The 18699-nt window shown below is 41.1% G+C and overlaps 1 protein-coding gene across 2 annotated transcripts in view; it reads left to right on the forward strand.

The window, feature by feature from the left end:
* The first annotated feature begins 10279 nt into the window (after positions 1-10279).
* Positions 10280-18699, forward strand: part of WNT2B (Wnt family member 2B) — a 251662-nt gene continuing 243242 nt past the window's right edge. For both annotated transcript variants that reach the window (XM_075333613.1, XM_075333614.1), the window contains exon 1: positions 10280-11155. In XM_075333613.1, the coding sequence (XP_075189728.1) occupies positions 10977-11155 (179 nt within the window). In that variant the 5' untranslated portion in view covers positions 10280-10976. The remainder of the gene's footprint in view (positions 11156-18699) is intronic.

Below are 18699 nucleotides of genomic sequence, written 5' to 3' on the forward strand. Positions count from 1 at the left end.
TTTTCATTTGGTGTTGAAGGGGTTAAGAGTTCCTTTTTTATTCTCCTGAGATTCCATACAGCTCTAATCTCAGCTGTTGAACCTTGCTACCACTTCTCATTTCATTATTTAAGCTCACCCCATACTTTCCCATGTGCCAGTTATAGTTCTTCTATGCTGACATCCTAGGAGTTGTATTTGTGGAAGCTGTGGAGTTCCATTTGTTGTTTTAAACCCAATTGTTGTCTCTTTCCCAGGGTTGTCTTATTGAAATTGTAATACTAGCATCTTGCTGCCCAGCTCACTAGCTAGGACTAGCCCAGGGTCAGCCAGAGTTTAGGCATGGGGGAAGTACCTGTATAGGAATGATATTGAGTGCAGGGCCCAGTTGAGTGTTTTTCACTTCTTTTGCACCACACACTGAACGTCTCTTTGCCCTGTCATAACACAAGAAGAAAATACTTGTTTGGGCCAAACAATTCAAAGACTGGACATTTTATTAGTAAAACCTTGTACTGTGGTTTGGTGAGTCAAAATTTGAGATTTTTGGCACCAACTGTGTTTTCTTCATTAGACACAGACAAGGTGAGTGGATAGTTTCTACATGTGTGTTGCCCACTGTGAAGCATGGAAGGTGAGGTGTAATGGTGTGACGGTGCTTTGCTGGTTTCAGTGTTGGTGATTTATTACAAATTTAAGGCATACCTTCTCAGCATGGCTACCACTGCCTTCTGCAATGACATGCCACCCTATCTGGTTTGTAATTAGTGGGACCATAATTAATGTTGCAAAACAAATGATCCAAAACACTCCTCCATGCTATGCAAGTGATGTGTGACCAAGAAGGAGAGGAATGGAGTGCTGCAGCAGATGAACTGGCCTCCACAAATACTCCATCTGAACCCAACTGAGAAAGTATAGCATGAGGTGGTCCACAGAGTGAATTTCTCAGAACCTCTGGGAACTCCTTTGAAATTGTTAGAAAGTAGTGATGGGTGAACCCACAGATACTTGGGATCGGGAGACTCGCCTGAGCTTTTTCTAATGTCCAAGTTCGGGCCGAAGATAACGTGAATTTGCGTCCGAACCCAGAGCTTGGACTTTACAGTTATGGGATGGGGCGGGCTGTAAAGTAAAGAATATAGTTAATAATAAATATTTTCATTATAATTATCGGTCCCATGACACGTCCTGCAGACTCGCTGTCTCCCTGCCGCTTTTGCTTCTGGGTCAAATCATTAACTTCCGGCAGTATTCACTGCATTGCTCGACACTCGGCAGACTTCAGATTTTTTCCGCCAAGTTCATAGTGACGTCAAGGTTCACCCAAGTCTATGCCTACTTGATTGAACTCTGACTGTCACTATAAGTGTCAGCCTGCTTCTTGCTCTGTAGAGATGCTTGTCTGTACAGAGCGATGAAGCAGAGCTGACATTGCTCTCCCTGTGGACTACGCCTGACTAAGGATCTTTTTATACTATAGATGGAGTCTCTTAATGTTTTTTTTGCTTTATTTCTAATAAAAGAAAAATTTTTATGTGTTGTGGTTTTTTTTTACTGTTTACTAGAAATTCATGGTGGTGATGTCTAATTTGGCATGACACTATGAATTTTGGGCTTACTACCAACTGAGAATACAAGGCTGGTATTAACCCCTTTATTACCCAGTGTGCCACAGCAATCACGGCCGCTGGACAAGCTGGGTAAAGCACCTGGAAATGGCGCTAAGAATCAATGCACTATCTCCAGGAGCGGCTGCAAGCTGCAGTTTTTAGCATGGGGGCCCAGAATGCTCGGGCCTTACCATGCTGAGAAGCCCCCAGCTGCCTGGCTTTACCTTGGCTAGCAATCAAAATTCAGAGAAGCCCAATATTTTTTTTTATTATTTAAATGGCCAGGTCAAACCAGGCAGCGCTGGGCTGGCATCCTTAGTGCAGGGTGGTCCAAGCTGTCTGGGCCTCCCCGCTGCTAATTGCAGCACCCAACCACCCTATAAAATGGTGCATTCATAGAAGCGCTATTTTCTGGCGCTTTACCCGACTCTTCTAGCGGCCCTGATGGCAATGTCACACTGGGTAATAATGATAATGACCCAAAACATACAGCCAAGGGAACAAAGGAGTGGCTCAAAAAGAAGCACATTAAGGTCATGGAGAGGCCTAACCAACCTACAGACCTTAATCCCATAGAAAACTTATGGAGGGAGCTGAAGCTCCAATTTGCTAAGCGACAGCCTGAAAATCTTAATGATTTTGATGTGATTTGCAAAGAGCAGTGGACCAAAATTCGTCCTGATATGTGCGCAAACCTTATCATCAACTACAAAAAACATCTGACTGCTATGCTTGCCAACAAGGGTTATGCCACAAAGTATTAAATCTTGTTTGCCAGAGGGATCAAATACTTATTTATCTCGGCAAAATGCAAATAAAGTTATATAATTTATACAATGTGATTTTCTGCATTTTATTTTGGATATTCTATATCTCACTGTTAAAATTAACCTACCCTTAAAAATTATAGACTGTTCATGTCTTTGTCAGTGGGCAAACTTACAAAATCAGCAAGGGATCAAATAATTATTTCCTTCACTGTATGTTGAGAGCTGTATATATGAAAATTATGATCATTATATGACCTAATTGGCATAAGTTGTTACTCACACACCTGATTTTGTCCATGCATACATAGAAGAAATGATGTTGTTTTGAAGGCAAATATTGACTTGATTTAGATTTCTCTTTTGTTCATTCACTTTGTATTTTTTTTATTGGTAGAAATAAACTGTTAACACTTTTATTTTGAATCATTCCCTCTATAAACTCATAGCCTATTTGCACTATGCCCTTTCTAATACTTGCACTTTATACTCATCATACTTTGCTACTATAAGATATATTTTCCATTTGTTTCATATGATCCTGCTGTCCATAGGGTAATATACCTTTTTAAAATTGTGTGGCCGATAAAAGAACAGTCATTTTCAACCTGTGCCATACCAATATCAGCTGGGGTCAGACTACTATTAGTGTGTCCACCATCAGCATGCTCACACACATCATCAAAGCATTCGACTAGGGGAGAAGAACAATCAGTATATGAGGGTGACACCACTGCTTTTTTCCCTGTGATACGTGATTGCCAATCCCCTGTCCATAATGATGATAGTGAAGGTGCAGATGCCTCAACCCTGCACAAGTCGTTGTACATTCACAAGCAACATCAACAATGTTCTCATATTTCTTGTCCCAGTGCAGCATTCAGATAGCGGTAAGATAGGTACAGAATGGAGAACAAAAAAAGCAGAGAAAAATATCCTAGCTGGTATTCCACTGACTGTCAGAAACTAACATCAATATGGCAGGACTTCAAAAAGAGAATATCACCAACAGGAAATACCAGCAAGAGGAACATACTTAAAACAGCACCCAAAAGGTAATTGAGCAAGCAAATGAGTAAATTAATACAACAGATACCCTAATAAAACCAAAGCATGGATAACAGAAACTAAACACCCAAGGAAAAGATGAATCTAATGTGGTCCAACATGCAGAAAATACAACCACAGAGGACAGACTAAAGGGTTTGAATCCAGCACATGACAAAAAGAAGGCAGACAACTGAGTTTTAGAGCACCCACACACTGCCCATGTTACCAGGGTAAGGGTTCCTTTTTTTCAGGTGTATTCCCATGCATCCATTTCCACCCAAAAAAATGTATATGGTTCATGGTTTATTATTTTTCTTATCATCCTCAACCATTATATAAACAGGGTAATCACAAAAACAAATTTTTCCTGCAGTCAAGTCACCGTAGTTCACACTCTGGAGTTCACTGGCTGCCATCAGTGCACCCAGTTAACTCAATTGAACCCGTTGCCAGATTGCCAAGCTGTCAGATTCTGGGACACGACCACACAGCAGTCCAGCAATCCAGCATAGAACTCAACTAAGTTCACTGAGAGCAGCGGAGGAGCCCTTGAATGTGAACTCCAGTGACCTAACTGCTGGATTGCTGGCCTGCTGTGTCACCGACAGTCCAGCAATCAACCAGTGGGTTAAACTGAGTTCACTGAGGGCAGGGGGGGAGCCCCAAGTGTGAACTCCAGTGACCTGACTGCTGAATTGCCGGACTGCTGAGCTGCCATGTTCCATCATTCTGCAGTCCAGCAATCCGACAGCGAGTTCACCAGCGGTCCCACTAGGTACAATGTGAGCCAGGCTGTGACCTCCAGTGAAGTGAGTGACATCACTGCTTCTCACAGCCAGGTTCCTTCTAAGCCTTCAGAGAGTCCCAGAGGCTGTAGTGATCAGTCACATTTTCAATCACTGCAGCCTCTGGATGTAGCAGAGCTGAGATCATTGTGGTACATTGTGTGGATAATGTCAGACCTGCAGGGATGTTTTGGGATTAAAAAAAAGGTAAATGAGGGTGTGTTTGTTTTTTATTTCAAATAAAAGATTTTTCTGTGTTTATTTTTTTTGACGTATACGCTGAGTAATGGGGGTGTTTCATAGACGCCTCTCCATTACTAACCTTGAGGTTGATGACAGCTGTGATATTTGATAAATCACAGCTATCATCAACCCAATATATTACCCTGATTGCCATCGCACCAGGTAAATCGGAATGAGTCGAGTAAAGCACCAGAATTGGGACATCAAATGGATGCGCCAATTCTGGGGAGGATGCTATTTTCAGACTGGGAGGGGCTAATAACCATGGCCCTACCCAGCCTGATAATACTAACTCTTAGCTGTTAACTTTACCTTGGCTGGTTATCAAAAATGGGGCCAAACTGGTCTGGAACCAATCATAGATGGTGACACAGAAGGTGGGGGGCATGTATAGTAGTCTGAAACCAATCACAGATGCTAGCACAAAGTGTGGGCAGGGCAAGTAGTGAATATTCAGGAAATTTAATGAGCGAGCCCAGTAAAGAGTCTGATTTCAGTGTTTTCTTAAGGAAAACACAGTTTGTATAACTGTCCGGCTCTTGTACCGCCCTGGAGGACTATGATGTTATGGCGGTGGCTCCGAATGGTGATGTGCCTGCACTGGGTGCGAGCAACAGGCTTTTTGTAATGGGGAGTAAAAATAATATTTAAAAAGTGGAGAAAGAAAAATAAGTTAAAGAGTTTTTGACACCAGTTGGGATGTTTGGCTGTAGTATGGCCGGGCACTGCTGGTGGGCCCCAGGAGTTAGGTGGTGAAGTGCAGTGCCAGAGGGTTGTCGTCTTGGCCCCCCCAACAAGGGCTGGTTACTGGGGATGATAGGGATGGCGCAGCTGGGAATAAATCAGCCAGAGACAGGACAGGGAGCTTTTACCTTTTAATGAAGTTCTGCTTAACAGTTTTTCAGCCTTATTATGATGGTGGTTTTCCCTGCCCTGATGGCAGTTTGGCTTCTCTGCTGTGTGGTGGTAATCTACTTCTCCTGCTACTATTTCCCTACCTAGGTATAGGTATCTTGGTATCCTTGGATTTCCAAGATAAGAAGAATACAGATTTGTAATCTCTTCTGGCAAGCAGGTGACTGGAATCCTGAAGGAAGACTCTCTAGTAGTTCTAGAAGTTTCCAGACTCACAAGTGCCACTGTGCTTCCAGGCAATTGTCACTGCCCCTTATAAAAATGCTGCAGTCTCTCAGTTTTGTCACCAACCTTGAAGGCACCGATGACCTAGAGACTGGTACCCTGACAAGTGTAGCCTCTAGAGGTTTCTGAAAATCACCTCAGGACAGGACCTCTCCTCAGTACGCTCTTTACTTCACCTCACACAATGACTAACTCAAATTTTACCTTACAACTAAGCTCCTCCCTTTTTCCTTTTAAGGTTCATCACTCAAGAGTTGTTTTTTCTCTAGTGACAGCCTCACTAAGGGAGTGTGTGAAAATGTGTGTTTTGTTGTGAGCAGCAGATAGCCAAATTCCCACTAAAGCTTACAATACATGTTAAACGGATAGCTAAATACATGTAATTGTATGATGGTAGTTGTGGCGACTAGGCACAGGGTACCACATTCTCACCACCATTGTGCTTCTTTTTGTAGTCCCCTAGCCCTTACATTGACCATTTTACAGCACAGAACTTTACGTCCCCAGTGACTTGTAAGGGGTTCATTGTCCACGAGCAAGTTCGGTCCGTTTCCCGAACCGAACTTTTCCTTTCAGTCCTTGTGGATTCAACAAACCCGAATTTCCATGGGTAGCGATGAGCGAATTCGTGGTTCGGTGTTAGTACCAAACACAGACTTTACAAAAAAAACAGAGTTCAGGTTTGGAGTTTGGGTGCTTTAAATATGCAATCACGAGAGCATCGCTGTGCTTGGGTACGCTCAGTTCTCAGCCCAGTGTAAGCCGCTTTCAGTATTTGAATGGCTGCACTGGGATCTAAACCAAACTTCCATGGGTCCAATTATGTCTACCCATACCCTAACCAATGCTGTTAAGTTGCCGCACCAGTATACCTATAGAAGGACTCTAAAGTAATGCACTCTACCTAGTGGTGAGTGAATATATTCTGCACTATTCAATACGCACAAATATTAAGGTGTTTGTGTACCGCCCCGGGGCTCGGCCGGCAGCCGAGCCACTCGGATCCGGGCTCGTCGGTGGGTGGCTCGAGCGCCTCCGGACCCGGGGGTCACATCAGTCTGAAGGGAGGCTGGCGCTACGTGAGGGTTTCGGTGGGGAGGTTCACGACCGGGGCCGTGGTGTTTAGGGATTTGAGTTTGTGACGCCACCCACGGGTTGTGGTGAGTGTGGACACCACCGCTGCCGTTAAGTAGTTAAGTAAGCTCCCGGGGACGGTGTTGTGCAGCCTGGTGTTGCCCTCTCCATGGGCAGGGGGTTATGGTCCCGGGGCCCGGTGGTTGCGAGGTGCAGGCATGTTAGTGTGGTGCGGTGCGCGGCCCAAGGGCACTGTTGTACTCACTATAACAGATACACCAGAGTCTCTGGTAAACCAAAAAGATGGTGGTTGGTGCCCGCAGCCGGCTGCATCTGGTACCCCACCTGGTTCGGTGGTTCCCGCCTTTCTCCTGCACCTCGTTTTGTAGATTTTGACTGCCTATGCTTCAGCGACGGTAAGTCCGCTCCCCGGCTTTGTGTGTGCCGGGAAAGCCTGTTTGCCCGCAGACGCTGACCCGTGGGATCTCTCTGCCGGAGCGGTGGCTTTCTATCCCCCTCGTTGGGCTGTTGTCTTCAGTCAGGACTTGGGTGGGAAAGAACCTAAGGTCCAGACCCCAATCAGTGAATTTGACTCGGTCCAGTGGTTTCTGGGCCTCATTCTGGGTCTGAGTACCCCTTCTGGTGCTCCGGTTTCCAGTTGGTTCCCTGGTTCGGTACCGGCGGGCCACTAGCCTGTCCCGGTCCCTTACGGTTCCACCAGCCGTTTTCTCGGCTCCTGCAGGTGGCAACCACCGTCTGCCTCCTGGCCACAGGATATCTGGGCTACAACCCAGATCCCTGACAAATGTTTTCTCTTTACTACTACTCTCCTCTCCTCCCTAACTTCATCTGCTGTGTTTCCCCGCCTCAGGCTATCCGAACTCCTCGGTGGGAATGGCAAACTGCCTGGCTCCGCCCCCTGGTGTGAACATCAAGACCTGAGAGGAGTGACTCAGGGTTTTTAGGTTGGCTGCTGTTACCTTTTTAGGGGACTGGTGTTTGTGCAAGGGCCTGTCTGTGACTACCTGGCTAGTCCAGGTCATCAAATTTGCAATATTCGTTACTCGTTGAGTATTTTGTTCCCGCCTTGTGATTTGCAAGCTTTTTCCCCACATGTTTGGCACCTGATTTTCAGCCACTAAACATGCAGGGATTGCTTGCTAATAACAGTAATGCCTTAGCCATCTTTGCTACTGGCATTACTGTGATTGGGAAGTGCAATGAAAAAAAAAAATGATGTGTGGTCATTAAAGCAGGAGACTTATGCTTACTGAGTTTCCCTGCGGCTATCACACTGTTTCTGGGTCCATTCATTAAATTTCATGAATATGCACTGCTTTCCCCGCCCACCCTCTGTAACAAAGTCTGTGATTGGTTGCAGTCCTGCTTCCCCCACGCACCCTCTGTGCCGGCGTCTACGATTGGATGCCCTCACACTGGGTCCCTAGAATGGAGTTTAAAAATAAATAAATCATTGAAAAAAATGTTGCAGAGTCCCCCATATTTTGATACCCAGTACAAATAAAGCAGGCTACTAGCTGCAGCCCTCAGTTGTATGTTTCATCTTTGTGATCAAAATACAAGGGACCGCATTTTTTTTGTTAAATTATTTAAATAAATAATTTAAAATAACGTCATGAGGTTCCCCCTAATTTTGATAACCAGAAAAGATAAAGCAGACATCTGGGGCTGTATTCTCAGACTAGAGAGCCCCATGGTTATTGGGCACTCCCCAGCCTAAAAATAGTAGCCCAGAGACGCCCAAAAATTGGCACATCTATTAGACTTTAACCGGCTTATCTCGATTGCCCAGGTGCAATTGTAATTGGGGTAATATAAGGGGTTAATGACAGCTGTGAATTGTCAAAAAATCACAGATGTCATCAAGCCCAAGGTTAATAATGCCCCCATTACTAACCCTGTAAGTCAAAACAAATAAATACAAAACACACAGAAAAATCCTTTTTTTAAGAAAAACAAAATAAACAATCCACACTTTTTCTCCATTTTATTAATCCCCAAAATACCTCTGCAGGTATGACGTAATCCACAGGCACAACGTCCCAAGACGATCTCGCCTGTGCTAAATCTGAGGTCGCATTGCACTGTAACATTAGAAAAAGTGACCGTGCACTGTGGCATCAGGGACACACTGACAAAGTCACAGCTGTGAGCGATGACATCAGTCACTTCACCTGACGTAATAGCTGGCATTTCCCATGGTTTACCAGCTGTGGTCTCAGGTGAACTGACCTGAGGGGAACTCACTGAACTCAGTGACCTCACCTCAGGTGAAGTCATTGAACTCAGTGCCGTATTATCGAATTAAGTGAGGTGTTTATACCAAGTATTTTGTTGCAGACATTTCTGCACAAAATTTGCAGCTCCTGGCAAAAAAAAAAAAGCACCCAAACCGCATCAAAATGCAGAGTGGGGACTTGAGCATGACACCCGAGTACCAAGATACTCGATCGAGTATCTAGAGCCCCCCCATGGCTTGATCAGCACATGACACAACAGGCAGGGCGTTAACTACCTGTCAATAAGTGCTAAGCCTCATAGTTGAAAATAAAAAGTCCATTTATGACACTCAGACAGTACAGAGGATTTTACATTGGTTAGACCCTTAGCCAGTCTGGGGTCTTACAGCTAGACAGGCTTCTTAACTCACATATATGTGATCAGTTCAGAATGGGAGCTGTAGTTTCCGGATCTTGTAGGGGAGCTTTAAAATGTATCTGTACAGCTATATCCATTTTACATATGATAGAAATCCGAATAATGAAACACCCTGGACATAAACCGAGGAGAGCTCTTTTAATAAAGGTGCATTCACGTTTTACAACACTTATGGCATGTTCGCAGCATTTGCCACCTCTTCATTAAAGACTGTCATCAATTTATCTGGAGGGTGAGAGATAATCCATTCTCCATATAGGTGCCAGTCCTTTGAACATACCATAAATGTCTTCAGGGGGGGGCATATCATCTGTGCACCCACACAGGGACCCAAGACATTGGGTGTCCCATTTCTACCTGCAAAGCAGGTGGAATTGTGCATTTTGATGAACTCTTGGGTGACAAAGGTCCCATATATTGTTCTTGCACAGGGGCCCTTTTCTGTGTATCCTTCAGTGAATGTCTTATGTGACAGGAGAGACTGGTCATAGTGCTAGGACACATATGTAGCTGTATTAGATCCCACTGTGGGCAATATTCTTGGTTGACTCTCTCCACTTCTATTCTACCTTCACATATTCTTATGAGCCATCTGAGTTTTCGGTAAAACCATCTGACTCAGGTAAATATATATTACAAGGATGATATATATTATTTTTCATTGTGACAGAAGTCATCTTTTTACAATACTCTGAAGTTCTAATCTACAAAACACAGTTTCCTATCATTATAGTTTGTCAATGACAGTACTCTGATCTTAAAACCTCTAGCTTAGCTTTCTCCTTGGAGCCAGCTGTCTTTAAGGAAACAGCACTTTTTGCAGCAATGATGTAGTGCTAATCTGAGAGCACTAAGACCATGTAGAGTCAGCTTTAACCCTGTGCACTGTCTATAAGTGAGTGCATGTGTCTTCCTCCTACTATCTGTGTGTCTGTATCACAGCAGCAGGTGGTGGTATACTGCTGCTGCAGCCTTTTGCATAGGTAGCTGAGTCTATCCTCACCCAATGCAAAGGCACTTTCACACTAAGTGGGAGTTTCAGCAAACTCTGGGATCTGCTACCTCTCAAGTGAATCCAGAAACTCATCAAACTTCCCCCATCCAATGAGACACAGAGGAAGGGGCAAGTCAGATCATCCCTGCCTGTCCTCTTCATCACAGCCTCCACAAGGAAGACCTCACCACCAGCAACATCCACAACCTATGCTTCCCTCCTCCATCTCCTGGGACACAAAAGCAGCCAAGTTTTTTTTTTTTAAGAATTTCTTCAGCAACCCTTTCTATACATCTATTTTTAACCAGTTGTGGAAACTATAATATTTTTTCCCAATTTATGTTGTATTTCCAAAAAGACAGATTGATATTTCTAGCAAGAAGACCTGGAGCTACACTTCATCCTTACTTCAAGGGGACAATTTCTTAATGAGCAGTCTAAAAGAAAGGTGTAAATTACCATTCCAAAATGAAATCTAAAGACTGGAGGAATTGAGATTTTGGAAGATTCCACTTATTTTTTTATCCTTGGATTAGAATATTGACAATAAGCAAGCAAGGCTATGTAGTAAAGCACTTACCTGCATGATAATCTGGATTACCAGGTGTCCTTCTCTCCTGCCTTCAAAGCACTTTTTGGACATACAGTAACCATGCTGAGACTATCTCATCCAGGAGAACCAGCCAGAAGTCCCCCCAGAATGTCATCTCCAGGATTAAGGCATAACCACAGGACTTCTTCATCGGATAATGTACAAATAAACTGCAGGATGTATGTTGCCTACCTGTTAATACTGCTCATTCTGACTCCAAGAGTTGATTCTTCCTGGTGGTAAGTAGCCCATCCATTAACCCTCCACCACATAGACCTGTCATTTGCTTAATGCATTTAAACAGTTAAAAGGCAGGGAAGAAAATGAGATCCATTCTCTTCTGCTATTCCAAATACCTTGAGGGGAAGAGATTTAAGAGATTACAGTCAATGCTTTTTGTTAACTTTTTTTTGGGGTGAAAAAAAAACTTTCTTCTTGTTTTTCCATTCGTTTTGATTAGTGTCCTCTTCTGAGCTAATCCTGCTCAGGACATCACAGGCTTTGTAGTTTTGGACTGATCCATATCTTACTATTATCACAGGGATCTTACACTATAACACTGCGCTCTATCATTGCTTCCAGCAGACCTCAGTTATGTGGACACGGGGATATTTAGTGGTGTGAAAGCTTTACAAGTAGATTTTGGCTGGAACAATGATGTGGTGTAGATATTTGGTAAGGCAGCTGTTTGTCTTAAAGCTGATCTGCTGGCATTCTCCAACAAAGTGTGACTTGTAATAAGGTATTCAAGACATGCTGGAAAGGAGCTAAACCGATACACTGCAATCTGGAGATTGAACCGACTGATCTGCGGTCAAGATAAAAGCTAGACAATAAGATTGACCCTTCAGGGCTTAACAAATTCCTTAAGTCCAGACATCAAAATATTCATGCCACATTCTGAACATAGCTGATTCTCATAGAGCTTTCTGTCACAGTTCCCTATGTGAAAAGGGCTGGCACAGGGGAAATAAGCACTTCAGAAGGTAATCGCTTTAATAAGCATACAGATAAAAGATATAATATAAAAAAGAAAAAAAAATGTAGACTGGTAAATACCTATGTGTAGATACATGTGAGAAATGGATAGCTATCTGAGAGATAAACATATAGATAATACAAATAAGAAGTAGGAGAAACAGATACATATGAGATAGATTGATAGCTAAATAGATGGATACAGGCTAAATTAAATACATAGATAGCTAGATCAATGCTAGATAGATAGATACATAGATAGATAGATAGATACATAGATAGATAGATAGATAGATAGATAGATAGATAGATAGATAGATAAATAAATAATGGATAGATAGATAGATAGATATAGATAGATAAATAAATAATGGATAGATAGATAGATAGATAGATAAATAGAGATAAATAAATAATGGATAGATAGATAGATAGATTTTGATAGATAGATAAATAATAGATAGATAGATATAGATAGATAAATAAATAATAGATAGATAGATAGATAGATATAGATAGATAGATAGATAAGCCATGGACTTCCAGAGCCCCCCATCCCAGATGTGGCCCCCCATTCCCCACCCTGGATGAGCCCCATCCATCCTTCCTACAGTCCCCACCCACCATCCCCACAGTCCCAGTCCCTAATGTACACTTGCTTTGGCAAAACTAATTTGTATTTGGTCCTGCCAATAAAGCTTATTTGATTTTATTTGATTTGATAGATAGATAGATAGATAGATAGAGGGATAGATAGATAGATAGATAGATAGATAGACAGACAGATAGATAGATAGATAGATAGATAGATAGATAGATAGATAGACAGACAGATAGATAGATAGATAGATAGATAGATAGATAGATAGATAGATATTACCAAAAAAAGGCACTCAGCACTTCAAAATGAAGTGGGAAAAAAATGAAAATAACTGAAAAGTCACCACACTTTATGAGCTATTAAAGGTCCACTTCTTTCACTTTATTTTGGAGTGCTGCCTTCCTCTTTTTCCTGTCTGCCAGAGGATTTATGGATTTATGATTTGTTGGGGTACCTTCACCCAACTCTCATAACTCTATGTGCTGTTACAATTTATCTATTAAATAGATAGAAAGATTGATCGATACACTGGTAGATACATAGATAATACATAAATAAAGAGATAGATAAATGATAGATAGATAGATAGATAGATGGATAGATAGAGGGATAGAGAGAGGGATAGATTGGTAGATGAAGAGATGGTAGCTTATAGATAGATAGATAGATAGATAGAGGGATAGATAGATATAGATGATAGCTAGATAGTAGATAGATAGATAGAAAGGTAGATAGATAATAGATTATAAACAGATAGATAAATGGATAGATAATGGATAGATAGATAGATAGATAGATGATAGATAGATAGATACATAGATAGATAGATAATAGATAGATAGATAGATAGATGGAGGGATATATAGATGGATAGAGGGATAGATAGAGGGATAGATAGATAGATGATAGATAGATGATTGATAGATAAATAGATAGATAGATGATAGATAGATGATTGATAGATAAATAGATAGATAGATGATAGATAGATGATAGATAGAGGGATAGATAGATAGATGGTAGATAGATAGATAGATGATTGATAGATAAAAAGATACATAGATGATAGATAAATAAATGATAGATGGATGAATACATAGGTAGATAATAGAAAGTTCTAGATCGATAGATAGATAGATAGATAGATGATACATAGATACATAGATCGATAGATAGATAGAGGGATAGATAGATAGATAGATAGAGGGATAGATAGATAGATAGATAGATAGAGGGATAGATAGATAGATAGATAGATAGATAGATAGATAGATAGATAGATGATACATAGATACATAGATCGATAGATAGATAGAGGGATAGATAGATAGATAGATAGATAGATGATACATAGATACATAGATCGATAGATAGATAGAGGGATAGATAGATAGATAGATAGATAGAGGGATAGATAGATAGATAGATAGATAGATAGATAGAGGGATAGATAGATAGATAGATAGATAGATAGATAGATAGATAGATAGATAGATAGAGGGATAGATAGATAGATTGATAGATAGATAGAGGGATAGATAGATAGATAGATAGAGGGATAGAGGGATAGATAGATAGATAGATAGATAGATGATACATAGATACATAGATCGATAGATAGATAGAGGGATAGATAGATAGATAGATAGATAGAGGGATAGATAGATAGATAGATAGATAGAGGGATAGATAGATAGATAGATAGAGGGATAGAGGGATAGATAGATAGATAGATAGATAGATAGATAGATAGATAGATAGATAGAGGGATAGAGGGATAGATAGATAGATAGATGGTTCTCATTGTGCTCATTTATCCAATAGTAATAAACTAGTAATACAATGCTAATTGGCAAAGAAATAGTTAACATTAGGGGTTTAGATTATTAAAGTTTATTTCCTGTCACATGTTTGTGATTTTTGTTTTTATTTTATTGTCATCTAGCAGAAAAAAAAATAGCAAAGCAGATTTATTTTTTCTTGCTGAAATTCAAGAAATATTTCCAGACTCAGCAGTCACAATGAGAGTGAACATGAAACCATTAGTTGCTAAACATGAATTGAGTCAGAAGTGGTCAGATGTAGGCAGCTGCATGTTATATATTCTGCCATCTACCACAGATCAGCAGCCACACATGATGATCATGGGCCGTATAGGCTGCAGCACTAAGTGCAGAGTGGAAAAGAGGGCAATGAAGAAAAGAATCACCAGGTTATCTCATTTTACCTGAGCTAAGATTATAATGGAAAATTAAATAAAGATATAAAAATGTAAGGAGCAGATAATAGAATCCCTGGTATAACTGTACGAATCTGCTGAGTTTATACAGTAATGGTAATATTTCTGTGTTCACATGAGTTATATAGTAAGTCATGTGTGCAGTCCTTCTTTTTATTGGACCGTGGAACAATCCACATATGTAATCATAGTGGTCATAAAACATAATACTAAAATACTCCTCCACAATGTGAGCCAAGAGCTTATACAAATCCGAGCCTGTCCTGTGCTGCATAATTCACAGTATTAATATTAAGCTTCAAATGTGTGAATACAGCTAATAATAACAGGTCCCGAATGTCACATTTATCAGATAGATCTGTCTGTCTGTCTATCTGTCTATTTAATTATCTACCTATCTCTCCTCTATCCATCTACATATATCTATTTATCAATCTATTATCCATCTACCTATTTATTATCTAGCATCTATCCATTTTACTATCTCTCTATCTAGCTATCAATCCCTCTCACTGTCTATCATATATCTATAATATATATATATTGATTTTTCTATCGACTATCCATCTATCCATCTATTTATTTTATATATATATACATATATATATATATATATATATATATATATATATATAAAACATGTAGCCCTCACGTCATTTCAGTAAGGTGAGCATAGTTCTGCGGTATATTTACTAGGACATGTGGCCACGTACTATATTCTCTACAGATGACTATATAAAATATAATAAGTTTTTAGAACCTAAATAAGACATTCCTTACAATAAAGTTGTGCTTAATTTCCCCCTACATTCCCTCCCAGATATTTTTTTCTATTTAAGATCCTGTAGACTTCTTTTAAGTGATACAAACATGAGTCAAGGCTCTTTAATTCCCTTTTTATCCTATTTAGAAATCTAATACTACGGTGCGACTGCATTTCTCAGCACAAAGCTATCTGTCATATTTCCAAATAAAAAAGGGAAGTGATCAATAATAATCATTGTGCTTGGTTATTAAATGACCTGGGATGGGTAATCTCCACTTTTAGGATGTAGAAGCACCTGACTCCTGACTGACTGTGGCTCTTTCTACCCTGGTTTGTTCCAATAGGTTTCAGTGGTCCACTTGGCATGACTATGGATATCTTAACAAAAAGCTCCTCTAAAAGTATATTTATTATAAGAATATATATATATATATATATATATATACAGGTATAAATAAATAAATGTATGTATATATATATATATATATATATATATATATATATATATATATATATACATACATATATACTGCTCAAAAAATAAAGGGAACACTTAAACAACACAATGGTATTTTAGTGTTCCCTTTATTTTTTTGCGCAATATATGTATTGCTATTTCAACATCTACACATAACATGACTTAAGCCACCATTGTCTCCAGGATCTATAGAGTTTTGGATAGTTTGTGCACCTGTTTTCCTAAAAAACAGGCTTCGTAAAATGGAATGTATCCAGAAGGGATCTGATTGACATGACTTTGAGGTCCATGAATTCAGATCTTCAGATCAGTTTTCTCAATGATAGGCTGCTAAGTATATTCAGTGCCCTCAGTGGTGTTTGAGTAAAATACCATCACTGCTGCTTTGTATTACAGATTTATACCATATTAAATCTTGTTGATCCCTCAGTCTGATCTATGAGTTTTTATAAAGTTTTTGCAGCAACTTATTTGTTATAGAGATGGTCGGGGATCATAGAGTGCCTATATATGATTTATTTTTATCAGAAAATCAGTATTGGATGTTACTTCCCTTTTAAGCAATTCTGAAGATATAGAAGCCTTATTGTGACTTTTATTTTACCCCTTCATCACATACAGTATTTGGTGTGTGTAGCCAATACCGACTTTGCTTGATCACACTCGTGCTATAAACACTGGGAACTCCAGTGTACAATAAATTTGATCTGGATTTCCTTACATAAACTGTATATGATTTATCTGGCATGCTAATATCAAGATTATAGGAAACCTTGCATAACTTATGAATAAGACCCTGTGATTGTTAATCGTCTACACCACTTTTCAACAAAACAATTGTTTTTCAGGCAGTATGGGTGGCTGAGTGGTTAGCACTGCAGTTGTGCAGCGCTGGGGTCCTAGGTTCAAATCTCACCAAGGACAACTTCTGCAAGGAGTTTGTATGTTCTTCCAGTGGTTATGTGGGTTTTCTCCCACACTCTAAAGACATACAGATAGGGAATTTAGATTACAAGCCCCAATGGGGACAGTGATGATCACATCTTTAAAGCGCTGTGGAGTCTATAGCACTATATAAGTGAGTAAAATAATTTTAATTTCTCACTGAGTATAATGGAGATAATAAATTCATCTGCACATAAAAATGTTTACAATAAGCAAACAATAAATTAATTTACCATGCCAGAAACACTACTAGTGTGTAACTCATTAATTTATAAGAGAACTAAAGGCCGCTTTACACGCTGCGATCTCGCTAGCGAGATCGCTAGTGTGCGTACCCGCCCCCGTCGTTTGTGCGTCAGGGGCAAATCGCTGCCCATGGCGCACAACATCGCTCGGACCCGTCACATTACTTACCTGCCTAGCGACGTCGCTGTAGCCGGTGAACAGCCTCCTTTCTAAGGGGGCGATTCATTTGGCGTCACAGCGCCATCACTAAGCGGGCGCCCAATCGAAGCGGAGGGGCGGAGATGAGCGGGACTAACATCCCGCCCACCTGCTTCCTTCCTCATTGTGGGCGGCCGCAGGTAAGGTGAGGTTCATTCTTCCTGCGGTGTCACACATAGCGATGTGTACTGCCGCAGGAACGACGAACAACCTGCGTCCTGCAACAGCAACGATATTTGGGAATGGAGGAGCATGTCAACGAGCAACGATAAGGTGAGTATTTTTGCTCGTTAGCGGTCGCTCGTACGTTTCACACGCAACGACGACGCTAACAAGGCCAGATGTGCGTCACAAATTCCGTGACCCCCAACGACATTGCGTTAGCGATGTCGTTGCGTGTAAAGCGGCATTAAGACAATTAATGAAACTTAATAAAGTTACATAATATTTTAAAAAGTTGGGCTCAATCCATCTCAACATTCATTTCTGTTAAAAGGCTTTCATATATCAGTAAAATATGCCATCACTTCATATTTGGTAGAGGTCCGACTGCAACCCTTATACATTTTTCTTCCCCCTCAATGGGCTGCCAAACTTTATTGGTGTTAGAGGTGTCATGAGGGGTTCTAACTCTATGTGAAGGACATGTTTTGCACTGCATGAGGCGACTGGTGATCACACCAGATACTGACTGGTTTTCTGACCCCCCATGGACCCTCCAATACTGTAAGGGTGCATGCCTACGATCAGTGTTTGCAGCGTTTTGGATGTAGCATTTTTTCGCTGCATCCAAAATGTCCAGTACAAGCACAGTGGATGGATTTCTAGAAATCCCGTGCCCACTGTGCTTGTTGTTTCCGCAGCAAACACTGACCTGTGGTGCATCTTTCTAGACCGCAGCATGTCAATTGTTTTCTGCAGATTTGCATGCATCCTCCGTAGGGAGAACACAGCGAGGAGACCGCAGTGCACTGAACCCTGATCGTGAGTCCGAGCAACTGCAGTCTTCTGCGTTTTCCTGCGGAGGAGACTCACGGCCCTACAGGTCAGGACCCGCTGCGTCCAGGACGCAGTGAGTCCTGATCGTGGCCACATGCCCTAAGACTGCACCTTTTAGAGTGACCTTTTACTGTGGCCAGCCTAAGGCACACCTGTGCAATAATCATGCTGTCCAATCAGCATCTTGATATGCCACACCTGTGAGGTGGCCTTTTATCTCAGCAAAGGAGAAGTGTTCACTATGGCTGGGGTCCCATTTGTGAGTGACTCACTTGTAACTCGCATCACATCACCCGACATGGCCTGCTGCCCTCCAGCCAGGAGTGTGTCCGC

Source organism: Anomaloglossus baeobatrachus, chromosome 2 (assembly GCF_048569485.1).
Source record: "Anomaloglossus baeobatrachus isolate aAnoBae1 chromosome 2, aAnoBae1.hap1, whole genome shotgun sequence".
Classification (NCBI taxonomy): domain Eukaryota; kingdom Metazoa; phylum Chordata; class Amphibia; order Anura; family Aromobatidae; genus Anomaloglossus; species Anomaloglossus baeobatrachus.